Genomic DNA, 17,145 nt, shown 5'->3' on the forward strand with positions numbered 1-17,145 from the left:
CGCGGTTCATGAGTTTGAGCCCCGCAACAGGCTCTGTGCTGACAGCTCAAAGCCTGGAGCCTGCTTTGGATTCTGTGTCTCCCTCTCTCCCTCTGCCCTTCCCCCACTTGCATGTGTGTGCACTCTCTTTCTTAAAAATAAATAAAAACATTAAAAAAAATTTTTTTTAATTACTAGTTCACCATTGGTAAATGGAATACACTTCTGTAATGAAATGAAGCAAATACAGTCTTTACAAAAAAGTCTTTCTTTACAGAAACTCATTACACAACAACAAAACTGCACCTTACCTAACAGTAACAAGCCTAAGGGGTGTGGGAGAAAAAAAATAGTCTCTTCAACAAATGACACTGGAACTGGATATCCACATGCAAATGAATGAAAATGGACCCCTCCCTCATATTATACACAAAAATTATCTCAAAACAGATCAAAGACCTACATGTAAGAGCTAAAAACTGTAACTCTTAGAAGAAAACAGGAGAGCATCTTCATGATCTTAGACTTGACATGGATTCTTAGACAAGACATCAATGGCAAATGCAATAAAGAAAAAGAGAAACTAGATTTTACCAAATTATAACCTTTTGTGAATCAAAGGACATGCCATCAAGAGAATGAAAAGACAACTCACAGAATGAGAAGAAATATTTGAAAATCATACATCTGATAAAAGTCTAGTACCCAATGCGGCACCTGGGTGGCTCAGTCGGTTGAGCATCCGACTTCAGCTCAGGTCATGATCTCGTGGTTTGTGAGTTCGAGCCCCGCGTCAGGCTCTCTGCTGACAGCTCGGAGCCTGGAGCCTGGAGCCTGCTTCGAATTCTGTGTCTCCCTCTCTTTCTGCCCCTCCCTGACTAGTTCTCTGTCTCTGTCCCTCAAAAAATAAAATAAAAACATTTAAAAAAATCTAGTACCCAAAATACTAACAAAAAATCCAATTTAAAAAATGAACCAAGGATTTGAGGGGCGCCTGGATGGTTCAGTCGGTTGAGCATCTGACTTTGGCTCATGTCACGATCTCACGGTTTGTGGGTTCCAGCCCGTCAGACTTTGCGCTGACAGTGCAGACCTGATTCACATTCTGTCTCTCCCTCTCTCTGCCCTTCCCCCACTCTCACATAATCGCTCTCTCTCAAAAATAAACATTAAAAGAATAATGCAGAAAAAAAATAAAAATAAAGGGTGCCAGGAGTAATAATAATAATAAAAATGGGCCAAGGATTTGAACAGACATGCATGCAAAGCAGATATCCAAATACCAAACAAGCACATGAAAAGGTACTCATTAGTCATTAGGGAAAAGCAAATCAAAACCACAATGAGATATTACTTCATACCCACTAGGATGGCTAACATAAAAAGACAACAAGTGTTGTCAACAACAAGGAGAAACGAACTTGCCTACATTGCTGGTGGAAATGTGAAATTGTGCAGCCACTGTGAAAAAGTCTGGCGGTTCCTCAGTAAGGTGAGAATACAACTAACATATGGTCCAGCATTATCACTTCTGAGTAAACACCCAGAAGAACTAAAGACACGTATTCAAGCAAAACTTGCACATGAAATGTTCAGAGCAGCGATATTCACAATAGTGGAAAGGCAGAAAAAGACCCAATGTCTATTAACCAATAAGTGGATAAACAAAATGTGGTCCATCTATGCAATGGAATATTATTCACCAATAAAAAGGAATGAAGTCTTGGTAAAAAGGCACATTCAGCTATAAAATGAAGAAGGCTTGATGATCTAATGTGTAACATGGGGCCTAGAGCTGGTATCCCTGTATTGTACAATTAAAATTTGCTATGCCAGTGATACCTGGGTGGCTCAGGCAGTTAAGCCTCCGAATTCAACTCAGGTCATGATCTCACTGTTCGTGGGTTCGAGCCCTACATAGGGCTCTGTGCTGACAGCTCAGAGCCTGGAGCCTGCTTCAGATTCTGTGTCTCCCTCTCTCTCTGCCCCTCCCCTACTCAAACTCTGTCTCCTCTCTCTCTCTCTCTCAAAAATAAACATTAAAAAAAATTGTTTTTAATAATAAAACATTAAAAAAAAAGTTGCTACGCCAAGAAATGAAGAACTACGTGAGGTAACGGACATGTTTGCTAACTAGACGGGAGGAGTCCTTTCACAATGTATACAAATATCAAAATCATCATGATGTACACTTTAGATGTCTTAGAGTTTTGTCAAATACAACTTAATAAAGTTGGATAAGAAAATGAAGTCTGTAACATCCTACAATACGAACAAACTTTTAAAGCATTCTGCTAAGTGAAGGAAGAATGATGTACAAAAATACGTATCATGTGACTGTATTTATATAAAAGACCCAGAAGAGGCAAGTCTACAGCAACAGAATGTATTTTACTGGTTGCCAGGGACTGAGAATTCCAGAGTAACTTTAAGGACACACCATCCATTTAGCCTACAGGAGCTCTAGGTTTTATCAAGGGAAAACAAAAACAAAAATAAATCAAGATCATCGGAAAGCTGTCTACGTGGCTTCAGTAACATGGTCTCCTAAAAAACCTCATTAACTGGGCTCTGCTCAGCTCTTTGTCTTTTGCTTCCACTGAAAGATAATTACTGGCATTCTGGTTGCCACCAGAAGGTTGTTTATCATCTACATAAAAGAAACAAAAGTTGTTTTATTCACCTCTCAATGCCAGAAAGTATAGGCTCCAAATGGAGTCAGATTGCTTGGTGCATGATCAATGTAACAGTCTTTTTTTTTTTTTTTTGGTCATGGCTAAAAGGTCAGAAATATTTGCAACTTAAGTTTGCTAACCATCTAATTTCATTTGAACTGTGTGTGTGTGTGTGTGTGTGTGTGTGTGTGTGTGTGTGTGTGTCTCGTCAACTTTGCCCTATTGATCTGTTACTCCAATGCTACTGGTCTATAGACCTCAACATCACCTGCAATCCTGTTCAAAATGAAAATTTTCGGGTCCCATTCTATGGTTTAATAAACTTTCCAGTTTTGATCTGATGTGCACTAAAGTTTGAGAACCATTGTGTCATGCTGTTTCCCTCAGGTTCATTTTATCTATTTCTACTTTTCATTTAAAATACAGGAGTCGTTACCCTCATAAAATCCATTATAAAACAAAGCATAAAATGACTTCAACAACAACTCACATAGGATTTCTTCATAATTTGCTGGTCTTTCTTGGAAAAATGTTGAAATCTCTGAAAGTATAGCTGGGATAGAAAAACAGGAATGAAGTCATTAAAGGTACAGATTGCTTTGCAGTTCCTGGATTTGCCTTCTTAAAAAGCTGCCAACATCACCAGGATAAAATGCCTCTCTATAGGCATTTTATATCCTTTTCACCTTGGAGAAGGGGCAGGAAAGGACATAAGATAAAGCACCCACATGTCCACATGTGACTGTGATTTGGCCATGCAAAGCTTGGGTGTGCAATTTTTCACTGGGTGAATGGAACTCTTGTCTATTGATATTTTACAATACTGATATTTTAAAATAGTTTAAAATAATAACCCCTTTATTGTACTTCAAAGAAGTTTTAAAAATCAGAAAATTGGTTAAACAAATGACAATATGCTAAATGAAGGAACACTACACCTTCAGCAAAGGTTTTATTGTTACATGTATATTTCCTTGTTTACTCCCCAAATTAGAGAACTCAACCAAAGCTGTGAAAAAAAAGGACGGAGGCACTTTCAGGTAAGGGTACTTTTTAATTGTTTTTCTAAAATAGATGTACACTCTGAAACGGCTGTCTTTTAAGAAATGTGTTTCCACAGTGATGATGTGGTCAGCACTGGCCTGGGTGTGGGGAGATTCAATATCTACTTTGGGCTCTGCCCCTAACACAAAACCAGGGAAATTCACTTACACCCTCAGCACCAATTTTTCCTCACCTTTCAGGAAGAAAAATAAACTCTTCTTGTACTGCTATCCTATAAAGAACTCATCCGCACACCTTTAAATGTCAGATTCATCATGTGAAAGACAGCTCGGAATCTGGGAAGAGTGAGTGAAAAATAAAGAGAGTGGGGGATGAGCTGGGATTGGTGAGACAAGACTGACTCAGATCTGGTTTTAAGGCCCCTTCCTGCATGTCCTTGGAGCGCCTCCAACGAAGCCTAACTGTCCTCCATTGGTGCAACCCAGATGCCTCTCTTCTGAAACCTGGTCCAGACTTCCCTTCATTAGGCAGCCCTAAAGGATTCTGAAGGAGGCAACATTCTCAAATCTCACTCATTCTGAACAGGCTGTGCAAACCTAGAATCTGCTCCTCTCTGGGAACTACACTGCCTCTGCTCAAAAACTCAGTCAAATCATGGAATGGTTCTCTCCAGGTAAGATTCTGTTCCCAGAGACTCTTCCTTACTTGACAAAACGTGCTTCATTCAAAGGTAGATGAGAAATGCATCTAAGGGGCAAATTCTTTTTAACTGAATTGTCACCCAGGCCCACAGTTCAACTGTATTTGTTGCTCCATGGAATCTCTCAGGTCAGACCTTCAATAAAGTCAAATCAAGGCTTCTGAGAACAGTTACAGACCTAACTCAGAAACAATTATCCTGTCTATCAGAGGCTCTGAAGACATCTAGAAATCCCTCAAACAGAACTGCCATGGTAAGATTCAATCGTTCAAATTGTTTCTTCACATGCCAAATTACTTCTGCTAAGCGTTGTGCAGGATGCAGTGCTGGCTTTTATAACCAAGATAGTAAATTGCAAAGACCATGACATTTGGAGAAACAACTAAAATTGTCTTCTAGTTTATCTGCTAATGTTGTGACTTCGGGCATACAACTTTCCTCTCGGTCTCAGTTTTCCAATTTGTTACAGCAGGGAGAGCTATACCCACCTAAGTGAGCATAAAGTAACGAACGAATAAGAAGTCTGTTAACAGTCGCTAATATTTACTGCTAAGCCTCTGAACAACTCCAGGAGGAAGGTGTTATGAATACCTTCAGTTTTACAGACGTAAAGTCTCAGGTAGGTTATTTTTCCCAGATGACTCTTTTATACCCGATGCTGCCCTGCATCAAAGCACCCGCTCAACCCGGGCCCCCTCTCTCTGCGGCTGAGCGCACCCACCACGCATGCGCACCGGACGCTCCTCCCGCGGCCGCACAAGCCACGCCCCGGGATCCACGCGGAATGTGCATCTTCCCCGGGGTACCTGGTCCCCGCATCCCCGCATCCCACACCGGCCCCTCCCCCTAACACAAACTCTCCGGTCCCGGAGTCCCTCCACCCGGCAGAAGCCTCCCCCACCCAGTCTCTCGGGTACAACAGCCGAGGGTCCCGCCGGAGTTCGCGGGCCTCTTCCCCACGCTAGGCACCAACGCTCCCTGGAGCCGCTCAGGGATCCTTTGGGAGCTCTCCAACCCTCTGGCCTCGCCAACCCTCCCACTTGGGCCGCACCAGCTCCCAGAGCGGCAACCAGACCTGCAGGATCGTGGAGGTTCCGCACCGTCTCTCACCGTAAGCGGGAGAACCTAGAAGGGCCTGCGAAGTTCTGCCCATGCGCAGAAGGAGCCGCAGAAGACCCGTTCCCATGACCACGCGCGGCGGACTCTCAAACTTCCGGACTCCATTTCCCACAAGTCCGCTCGCTAAGGACCTGGAGAATTTTGAAAACGTTGATGTTTCTTTAGCAATTCAGAGATTGTGGCAGGTGGTTGTCACTTCTGTATGCAGCCCTGTATTTTTTCAGTACCTCAGAGAAAAAGTCTTAAAGCCTATGTGCCTTTTGAACACCAAGCTACCAAAGGAGGCAAAAATGTAAATCGATGTATGTTATTAACATAAATAGGAAAGTTACCTTGAATAGTAGAAAGCCAAACGAATTAAATACTAGGAAATGCTAGCAATGAAATAAAAATAATAGTAAAAAATATATAAAATAATAGCATTTCTCTCAGCAGTGAGGAAGATAAGCGCTGGACCCTTCAAGTATCAAATAAAAATAAATCCAGACTTCGGTAAGGAGAAACTTATTTCAAAAAGACTATTGCAATAGGAACAATGCTCTGACTTCAATCTGAAAGCATCTCAAAATTGAATAGAAAAAAGGGGCAACTGGCTGTCTCAGTTGGGGGAGCATGTGACTCTTGATCTCAGGGTTGTGAGTTCAAGCCAAATGTTGGGTGTAGAGATTATTTAAATAAGGAAATAAACTTTAGAAAAAGGTTTTTCTTTTATAGGGAGGATGGAAAACGCTCAGCAGAAATTTTTGAGAGGAAACTGGGCAAGTGAGTTGGGGAGGTGAACAAAAAGCATGATGGGGTAGTCTGACATGAAATGTTCCCACTGTAGTCAGCCAACCTTGGGATGAGCTGTTCAGGGTGCATGTTCAGGGAGCTGTTCAGGCTCAGACCTGGGGACAAAACAAAATTCAGGGCTTGTGAAGGGAAGAGAGGCCTGACCAAAGTTTAGTCAAGCTAAGTCAGTGTAGACCTGACCTATAAGAAATTCTAAAAGGCCTTTTTTAGCCTGAAAAGGAAGGGCACTAGACATTAGACAGTAACTTGAAGCCATATTAAGAAATAAGGAATACCAGTAAAGATAACTACACAGGTAAATATAAAAACCAGTATCACTGTATTTTGTGTTAGTAACTCCTCTTTTTATTTCTCATGTAAGGTAAAAGACAAATACACCGACAGTAAATGTCAAACAATACCAAGAAACACATAAATTACCTAAACTCAAGAATAGAAAATCTCAACAGATCCATAACAGACAGAGGTTAAATCAGTAATGAAAAACCCCTCAACAAAGAAAAGCCTAGGATCAGATGGCTTTACTCATAGATTCAACCAAATATTTAAAAGGATAATTAACATCAATCTTTCCAAACTCTTCTATAAAATAGTGGAGAGAACATTTCATTCATTATTATGCCAGCATTCTCCTTAAGAAGATACAACAAACAACAACAAAAATGACATCACAAAGAAAAACTACAGATGAAAATTATTAGTATAGTTATAAAAATCCTTAATAAAATACTAGCAAATAGCCCTAGTATATGAATTAGGTTAATTTTTAAGATACGAGATCAATACTGAAAAATCACTTGTGTTTCTGTACAGCAGCAATGGAAAAGGAAATTAAGAAATTCAATTTCCAATAGCATACAAAAGAGTAAAACACTAGGAACAATCTTAAGAAAGAGATAAAGAAATTGTAGGTTGAAATCTGCAAAACATTGTTGCAAGAATTGAAGTAGACTGAAAATGGAAAGACATTCCATGTTCATGCTATGGAATACTTAGTGTTCTTAAGATGGCAATATTACTCAAAGCCATATACAGGTTCAATGCAATCGCTATCAAAATTCCAACAGCCATTTTACAGAAATGAAAAAACCAATTCTCAAATTCATAAAGAAATAAGCATCTTGAACAGCAAAGCAATGTTGAAAAAGAACAAAGTTGGATGACTCACACTTTGTGATTTATAAACTTACTACACAACTACATAAAAGAGAACAGTGTGGTGCTGCTTTAAGGATAGGTATATAGAAAAATAAATAGAATTGAGGGCCTAGAAATAACCACACACATCCATGGTCAATTGATTTTTGACAGTATGTATTAGCAAATAAAGACATAGATCAATGTCTTTAACTGTCTTTAGAACAGATTCAGAAACCCACACAAATACAGTCAACCGGTTTTTGACAAAAGAGCAAAAGCAATTTAATGAAGAAAAGATGATTTTTCAACAAATAATGCTAGGACAAACATGCAAAACAAATGAATCTTGACATAGAATTTACACTTTTCACAAAAACTAACTCAAAGTGGATCATAGACCTAAATGCAAAAATCGCAAACTAAGAAACTTCTAGAAGATAACAGGTGAAAATCTAAGAGACCTCAGGTTTGGTGATATATTTTTATATACACTACAAAACAATCCATGAAACAAAATGGATGAACGGGACTTACTGACATTATAAATATCTACTCTGTGGAAGACAGAGTAGTGCTAAGAGAATGAAAAAACAGACAACAGATTATAAGAAAATATTTGCTAAACACACATTTGATACAAAATTTGCAAAAAAAATTCATATCTAAACCATACAAAATATTCCTAAAACACAATAAAAAATGAGCAATCCACTTAATGTATATTAAAGTATGTTATAAGAAATAACAGAAATGTAAGGATTTAAAATACCACATAATAATTCTTATGACATGTAAGATTGGCAACATTTTTGAAAGTTATATGAAAAGTTAAATTAAACAAATTGACATTATTTATTTTTGAAGGAGACAGACAGAGCATGAGCGGGGGAGGGGCAGAGAGAGAGGGAGACACAGAATCTTAAGGAGGCTCCAGGCTCTGAGCTGTCAGCACAGAGCCTGATGCAGGGCTCAAACCCACAAACAGTGAGATCATGAGCTGAGCTGAAGTCGGATGCTTTACTAACTGAGCCACCCAGGCACCCTGAGCTCTTTTTTCATATGTCCTCCTTTTATAATCTAATGATATTAATAGAAGTTTAAGTTCTTTCATCATTCATTTAGTATTTTAGTTGCCCTCATCTTCAACCCATGAGCTCACCCTTTTTTTTTTTTGAGTCATCAGATTTCCTATACTATCACCCTCTGCTATTTTTCTAATGAAAAAATTCAGGACTAATACTTTTTATGTGGTGTTCCAATAGAAGAAAAAAAGGAAGACATTTTTTCATATGCTATAACCTGTATGAAACTTGAAGACATTGTGCTAAGTGAAATAAGCCAGTCATAAAAAAACAAAGACTGTATGATTCCAATTATAGAAGGTCTGTAAAACAGTCAAGTTCATAGAAATAGAAAGTAGAATGGTGGTTGAGGGGCTAGGGAAAATGGGGAGGTGTTGTTTAATGGGTTTAGAATTTAAGTTTTGCAAGATGGAAAAGTTCATTCCCCAACAATGTGAATATATTTAAGACTACTGAACCATACACTTAAAAATGGTTAAGACTGAGGGACACCTGGATGGCTCAGTCAGTTGAGTGTCCGACTTCAGCTCAGGTTGACCTCATGGTTTGTGTGTTCAGGCCCCACATTAGGCTCACTACTGTCAATGCAGAGCGTGCTTTGGATCTTTTGTCCTCCTCTCTCTCTGCCCCTCCCCTGCTCACACTTGCTCTCTTTCAAAAATAAATAAAACATTTTTTAAAAAATGGTTAAGATTGTAAATTTATGTTACATGATTTTTTACCATGATTTTAAAAGTTATACAAAAATAAGCTTTTATATGTAGCAGTCCCCCACTTATCTGCATTTCCTTTTCTGTGGTTTCAGTTACCCATGATGTATTATCAAAAGGTCAATGGTAACATAATGCTATGTCACAATGTTTATGTCATTCACCTCATTTCATCTCATCATGTGGGCATTTTATCATCTCACATCATCACAAGAGGAAGGCTAAGTACAGTACAATAAGATATTTTGAGAGAGACCACAGTCACATAACCTTTATTATAGTATATTGCTATAATTTTTGTTTCATTATTAGTTATTTTTGTTAATTTCTTACTGTGTCTACTGTATAAATTAAACTTTATCATATACATGTATGCATATAGAGGAAAAAATTAGTATGACTAAGGTTTGGTACTGTATGTGGTTTCAGGTATCCACTGAGGGTCTTGGGACATATCTCCATGGCGGAGGGTGGACTACTGTACCAGGAAAACAAAATATGTTTGTAGTAAGCCCTAGGGCAATCAATAAGGAAATAACTCAAAAGTTATTATGAAAAAAATCACTAAGGAAATTGAAATGCCACATTAGAGAATATTCACTTAATGCAGAAAATAGTAAAGAAGGAGTAGGTTAAATATTAGATATTTAGAGGAACCTGGGTGGCTCAGTTGGTTAAGCATCTGACTTCAGCTCAGGTCATGATCTCACAGCTCGTTGGGTTCAAGCCCCACGTCAGGCTCTGTGCTGACAGCTCAGAGCCTGGACCCTGCCTCAGATTCCATGTCTCCTTCTCTCTGCCCCTCCCCCACTTATACTCTGTATCTCTCTGTCTCTCTCTCAAAAATAAATAAACATTAAAAAATTTTAAATGAGATATTTAGAAAACAAAAAAATAAAATGGCAGATATAAATCTAACTATATTATAATAACACTAAATGTAAATGGATTAAACAATATAATCTAAAGTAAGTGTTTGTTATATAGGCAAAAAAAGCAGTTTCCTCCTATATGCTATCTACAGGAGACATATTTTAGATCTAGGCTATAAATAGATTTAAAGTAAAAGGATGGAAAAGTTGTATCATATAAATAGCAGTTTCAAAAAAGTTGGAGTGGCTATACTAACATCAAATAAAATAGACTTTGAAGCAAAAATGTTACTAGACATAAAGAGGGGCATTTTATGGGTCAATCCATCAGGAAAATATAACAATTATAAACACATATACACCTAAAAACAAAGCTCCAAAACACATGAAGCAAAAACTGCAAGGTTTGAAGGGAGAAATAGACAACTCAAAATAGTAGTCAGAGACTAATATTCAATATCTCACTTCCAATAAGATACAATAGGCAGAAGATTAACAACAACAACAAAAAAGAAGACTCGAACAGCACCATGAACCAACTACACCTAAGAGATATCTATAGAACACTCCATCCAACAACACCTGCATACACATTCTTCTTAAGTCCACATAAAACATTATTCAAGATAGACCATATGCTAGGCATAAACAAACCTAAGGAAATTTGAAAGGATAGAAATAATACAAAGTATGTTCTCTAACCACAATGGACTGGAACTATAAGTCAATAACAAAAGGAAATCTGGGAAACTTACAAATAGGTAGAAATTAAACAACATACTCCTAATAACCAATGGTCCAAAGAAAAAAATAAGAAAGAATTTATATCATACCTTGAGATGAAGGAAATTGAAGATACAACATAACAAATATATAGGATGCAGTTAAAGCAGGGCTTAGCGAGGAATTTATAGTTGCATATGCCTATATTTAAAATCAGAAAGATCTCAAATCAATAAACTAAACTTCCACATTAAGACATTAAAAAGAGGAAGTAAAATAAACTTGAAGCAAGTATGAAGAGTTAATAACAAAAGATTAGAGTACAAATTAATAAAATAGAGACTAGAACAACAGTGGAGAAAATCAATGTAACCATAAGCTGGTGCTTTGAAAAGGTAAAAAAAAAAATTGGCAAACATTAACTATACCGATGAGAGGGGAGTGGACAGAGGAGAAAGTGGTACTCAAAGTACTAGAATAAGAAACGAAAGAGTGGACTTTACTACCCACCTTACAGAAACAAAAAAAAGATGGTAAGAAATAATATGAGCAATTACATGCCAATAAATTAGATATCTTAGTATGAATGGGAAAATTCCTAAAAAGGCATAAAGGACCCAAACTGACTGAAGAAGAAATGGACAATCTGAGTAGACCTACAACATGTAAAGACACAAAGTGACTAATCAATAACAGCAAGAAAAGCCTAGGTCTAGATGGCTTACAAGTGAATTCCACCAATTCTCTGCAAACACTTCACCAAAATAGAGGAGGATGGTACTTTTCCCAACTCATTCTATGAGGCCAGTATTATCCTATCAAAACCAAAGGCATGACAAAAAAAATAAAAAATAGGGGCACCTGGGTGGCTCAGTCGGTTAAGTGGCTGACTTCGGCTCAGGTCATGATCTCATGGTCCGTGAGTTCAAGCCCTGCAACAGGCTCTGTGCTGACAGCTCGGAGCCTGGAGCCTGCTTCAGATTCTGTGTCTCCCTCTCTGTCTGGCCATCCCACGTTTGTGCTCTGTCTCTCTCTGTCTTTCAAAAATGAATAAATGTTAAAAAAAAATTAAAAACTAAAACAAGACAAGAATCTTTTATGAATTTGGGCACAAGAATCCCCAGCAAAATAATAGCTCACTGAATCCTGCAACATACAAAAACATTACACATTGTGATGAAGGGGAATTTTTCTCAGGAATGCAAGGTTGGTTTAACTTTCAAAAATCACATGATCATCTCCATAGACACACAAAACAAGGAACAAAACCCAATATCCTTTCATAATAAAAGCACTCAACAAATGAGGAATAAAAGGGAATTTCTTCAATCTGAGAAGGATCACCCAGGAAAATCTACAGCTAATAACATATTCAATGATGAAAGACTGGATGCTTTTCCAACAAGATCAATTAAAATTCAAGGACGCCAGTTATTGTCAGTTTTATTTAACTTTGTACTAGACATTTTAGCCAGGGCAATTAGACAAGAAGAAATAAAAGTCATCCAGATGGGAAAGTAAGAAGTAAATCTCTTTTCATCCAAGAGGACATTATCTTGTTTATATAAAATCCTAAAGAATCCTTGAGTTCAGCAAGGTGGCAGGATACTAGATCAATATAAAAAAATCTATTGTATTTCTATATACTTGTAATGAACAACTTGAAAATAAAATTAAGGAAACAGTACTATTTATAATAGCATCGGGGCGCCTGGGTGGCTCAGTTGGTTGAGCAGCCGACTTCGGCTCAGGTCACGATCTCACAGTCCGTGAGTTCGAGCCCCGCATCGGGCTCTGTGCTGACAGCTCGGAGCCTGGAGCCTGTTTCGGATTCTGTGTCTCCCTCTCTCTGACCCTCCCCCGTTCATGCTCTGTCTCTCTCTGTCTCAAAAATAAATAAACGTTAAAAAAAAATTTATAATAGCATCAAAAGAATAGGATACTTTGGAATAATTCTAACAAAAGAAGTACAAGACTTGTGCTAAAAACTACAAGACACTGATGAAAACTTAAAAACCTAACAAAATGGGAAAACATCCCATAGTTTTGAAGCAGAAAAGTTAGTATTGTTAACATGGCAATCCTCCTCAAGTGAATCTACAGATTTGATGAAATCCTATCATAATCCCAACTGGCTTCTTCACAGAAACTGACAAGCTGATTCAAAAAATTATATGAGTTAGCAAGAGACCTAGAATAGCCAAAGTAATCTTAAAAAAGAAAACAAAGTTGGAGGACTCACACTCACCAATCTCAAAACCTACATAAAGCAGATGAATAAAGACAGCATAGTATGGACATAAGGGGACAATGGAACAGAACTGAGAGTCCAGAAATAAACCCATATATCTATGGTTAGCGGGGTTTTGGTCAAGAACATTCAGTGGGGAAGGAATAATATTTTTAAAAATGGTGCTGTACAACCAGATAGCCACTACAAATAAAGGTGGACCCTTACTTCACACCATATGAGAAGATTAACCCAAAATGTATCAAAGACCTAAACATAAGAGCTACAACTATAAAACTCTTAGAAGAAAACTCTTAGATAGGAGTGTAGCTGCATGATCTTGAAATTGGTGATGAGCGCTTAGATATGACACTAAAATCACAAGCAATATAACAAAATATAGATAAACTGTACTTCTTTGAAATGAAAAACATTTGTGCTTGAAAAGACACTATCAAGAGAATGAAAAGACAACCCACAAAATGGGATTACATATTTGCAAATCATACATAAGAAATTTGCATCTAGAGTATATAACAAACTTTTACAAATCAGTTCTTTATTTTTTAACGTTTATTTTTGAAAGAGAGAGAGAGAGCACCCAAGCTGGGGAGGGGCAGAGAGAGAGGGAGACACAGAATCCGCAGCAGGAGCCAGCCTCTGAGCTTTCAGAACAGAGCCCAACGTGGGGCTCGAACTCATAGACCATGAGATCATGATCTAAGCCGAAGTTGGAAGCTTTAACCAACTGAGCCACCCAGGTGCCCCTACAAGTCAATTCTTAAGGCAACAACCCAATTAAAAATAAGCAAATGATCTGAATAAAAATTCTCCAAGGAAGATAACAAATGGTCTATAAACTTATGAAAAGATGTTAACTTGATTATTCATCAGGGAAATGCAAATCAAAACTACAGTGGATACCTCTTCACACCAACTAGAGTGACTAGAATAAAAATGCCAGGTAAAAACAATGTGCATAAGGGTGTGGAAAAACAGGAACCATCATACACTCTGGTGAAATTGAAAAATGGTGAATCCTTTGGAAAACAGGCTATCAGTTCCTCAAAATATTAAACATATAGCTACCATCTGAATCAGTAATTTAATTTTTAGGTAAATACCCAAGAGAAATGAAAATATATATCCATACAAAACTTACATATGAACGTTCACAGCAACGTTATTCATAATATCCAAAATGGAAACAACTCAAATGGCCATCAACTGACAAAGGGGTAAGCAAAATGTGGTACATCCAATAGAGTATTATTTGGTCCAAAAAAAAAAAAAAAAAGAATGAAGTACTAAAACATGCTAAAACATGGATGAATTTTGAAAAACATTATGCTAAGTGAAAGAAATCAGTCACAAGAGGCCACATACTGTTTGATTCCGCATATTTGAACTGTCCCAAAGAGACAAATCTATAGAGAGAACAATAGATTACTAGTTGCTTAGGATGGGGACGGGGGTAATAAAGGTTTGGAGCTTCTTTTGAGGTGATGAAAATGTTCTAAGTTTGACTGTGGTGATGATCACTCTTTCCTGTGAATATACTAAAAATCATTGAGTTGTACACTCTAAATGAGTCAGTTGTGTGTTATGCAAATTATATTGCAATAAAACTTATTATTTTTATTTTTGTAATGGGGGAAGGGTAGCACAAGAGCTAACCGAAAGAGCCCCAGTGGCCAAAACTGGAACAATTTGAGCAACAAAATAAGGTAGGATCAACGTGCCCATGAGGCTCAGTTAGCTGAGCGTCCAACTTCGGCTCAGGTCATGATCTGATGGTTTGTGAGTTTGAGCCCCACATGGGGTCTTTGCTGTCAGCACGGAGCCTATTTCTGATTTTCTTGTCTCCCTCTCTCTCTGTCCCTCCCCTGCTTGCTCTCTCTCTCAAAAATAAATAAACATTAAAAAAAATAAAGTAGGATTGTGTAAAGCATAAAGTAAATATCCAGGAGTCCATACTGTTATAAATGATTGAATAAATTAGTAAATGAGGAAGAACACACAAATTTTCTGTAAGAATTCCAAATACATTCGAGATATTCTGCACAAGGAGGTGAAGCATAACTCTCCCTCCTTAGGTATGGCCTACACACAGTGACTTCCTTCCAAAGAGGACAGTATGAAAACAGGAGAGCAAAGAGTAACTTTATAGAGGAGAAACCTGAACAATGCTACCTTAGCCAGGTGACAGGTGATTAACAGGGACACCTCAAAAGTGATAAGGAATGTTGATAGCATGTGCTCAGATAACACTTCAACCCTGGGATCTTCCTCCCCAAAACACAGAACTGCAGTCTAATCATGAGAAAAACAGCAGTTTCTAGTAGGACATTCTACAAAATACCTGATCAGGACTCCTCAAATTTGTCAAAATCGTCAAAAATGAGGAAGTCAAAAAAAGTCAGAAAAACTGTCACAGCCAAAAGGAGCCAGAGGTGACAAGTATATGTATTCATCCTGGATAGCATTCTAGAACATAAAAAGGCATAGGTAAACAGTAAGGTGCTCTCAATAAAGTATTAATGTATTGATTCATTAATTATGACAAATGTACCAAACTAAAGTAAGATGTTAATAATAGGGAAAACTAGGTGTGGAGATACAGAATCTCTTGTACTATCTTTGTAATGTTTCTGTAAATCTGAAACTACTCTAAAATAAAAAATTTAAAAAAGCAATCAGTGTAGCTTGCGATATTAACAGCTGAAGAAGAAAAGCCACATGCACATCTCAGTGTATGTGGAAAAAAACACTTGATAAAATTCATCATCCATTCATGGTAAAAACGTCCCGTATACTAGGAATAGAAGAGAACTTCCCTAACCTGATACAGGGCATTGAAACCGACTTCCAGCTAACATCATACTTAATGATGAAAGAATTCCTGTTTTCCTGCTAACACCAGGAACAAGGCAAGGATGGCCTCTCTTACCACTTTTACAACATTGTACTGGAATTTATAGCTAGTGCATAGGACAAGAAGAAGAAATAAAAGGCATACAAATAAAAAATAAGAAATACAAACAATGTCTACTTGCAGAGGACAGGTTTGCCCATGTGGAAAATCCCATGGAACCCATAAAAAAAGTTCAAAGAACACCTGGGTGGCTCAGCCAGTTAAGCATCGGACTCTTGATTTTGGCTCAGGTCATGATCTCATGGTTCCTGAGATGGAGCCCTGCATTGGGCTCTGCGCTGACAACACGAAGCCTGCTTGGGATTCTCTCTCTCCCTCTCTGTCCACTGCTCATGTTCTCTCTCTCCCTAAATAAATATTTTTAAAAGCTCAAAATATAACAGAAGATTGCAAGATACAGAGTGATCACACAAAATCAATTGTATTTCAGGTACCAGAAATGATCCATTGGAATTTGAAGTTATACATACAAAATATATGCCATATGTATATGTAATATATATATGTAATTATATATAATTTAGTGCTTTTTAAAATTACAGGTGTAGGGGAGCCTGGCTGGCTCAGTTGGTGGAGCATGCGACTCTTGATGTTGGGGTTGTGAGTTTGAGCCCCACACTGGGCGGTGTAGAGATTGTTTAAAAATAAATCTTCCCCCCAAAACAAACAATCCAGTGAAGAAATGGGCAGAAGACATGAATAGGCACTTTTCCAAGGAAGACTTCCAGATGGCTAATAGACACATGAAAAGACGCTCAACATCACTCATCATCAGGGAAATACAAATCAAAACCACAATGAGATACCACCTCACACCTGTCAGAATGGCTAAAATTAACAACTCAGGAACAACCAAAGTTGGTGAGGATGTGGAGAAGGGAGAAAACTTTTGCACTGTTGCTGGAAATGCAAACTGGTGTAGCCACTCTGGGAAACAGTATGGAGGTTCCTCAAAAAATTAAAAATAGAACTACCCTACAACCCAGCAATTGCACTGCTAGGTATTTATCTACAGAATACAAAAATGCTAATTCCAAGGGGCACATGCACTCCAATGTTTAGAGCAGCATTATCAACAGTAGCCAAATTATAGAAAGGGCCCAAATGTCTAACAACTGATGAATGGATAAAGAAGATGTGGTATATATACACAATGAAATATTACTTGGTGATCAAAAAGAAT

The 17,145-nt window shown here is 37.8% G+C and overlaps 1 protein-coding gene across 2 annotated transcripts in view; it reads right to left on the reverse strand.

The window, feature by feature from the left end:
* The window catches only part of LOC115527634 (zinc finger protein 260-like), a 28,605-nt gene extending 23,101 nt beyond the window's left edge, over positions 1-5,504 (reverse strand). The window contains exons 1-3 of one of the 2 annotated variants that reach the window (XM_030335404.1): positions 5,435-5,502; positions 3,892-3,994; positions 3,145-3,207 (exon numbers count right to left, since the gene is read on the reverse strand). In XM_030335404.1, the coding sequence (XP_030191264.1) occupies positions 3,145-3,159 (15 nt within the window). In that variant the 5' untranslated portion in view covers positions 3,160-3,207; positions 3,892-3,994; positions 5,435-5,502. Of the gene's footprint in view, positions 1-3,144; positions 3,208-3,891; positions 3,995-5,434 lie in introns of both variants that reach the window. The other variant, XM_032595234.1, reaches the window with a different exon arrangement.
* Positions 5,505-17,145: the final 11,641 nt, after the last annotated feature.

This window comes from Lynx canadensis, chromosome D2, assembly GCF_007474595.2.
Source record: "Lynx canadensis isolate LIC74 chromosome D2, mLynCan4.pri.v2, whole genome shotgun sequence".
Classification (NCBI taxonomy): domain Eukaryota; kingdom Metazoa; phylum Chordata; class Mammalia; order Carnivora; family Felidae; genus Lynx; species Lynx canadensis.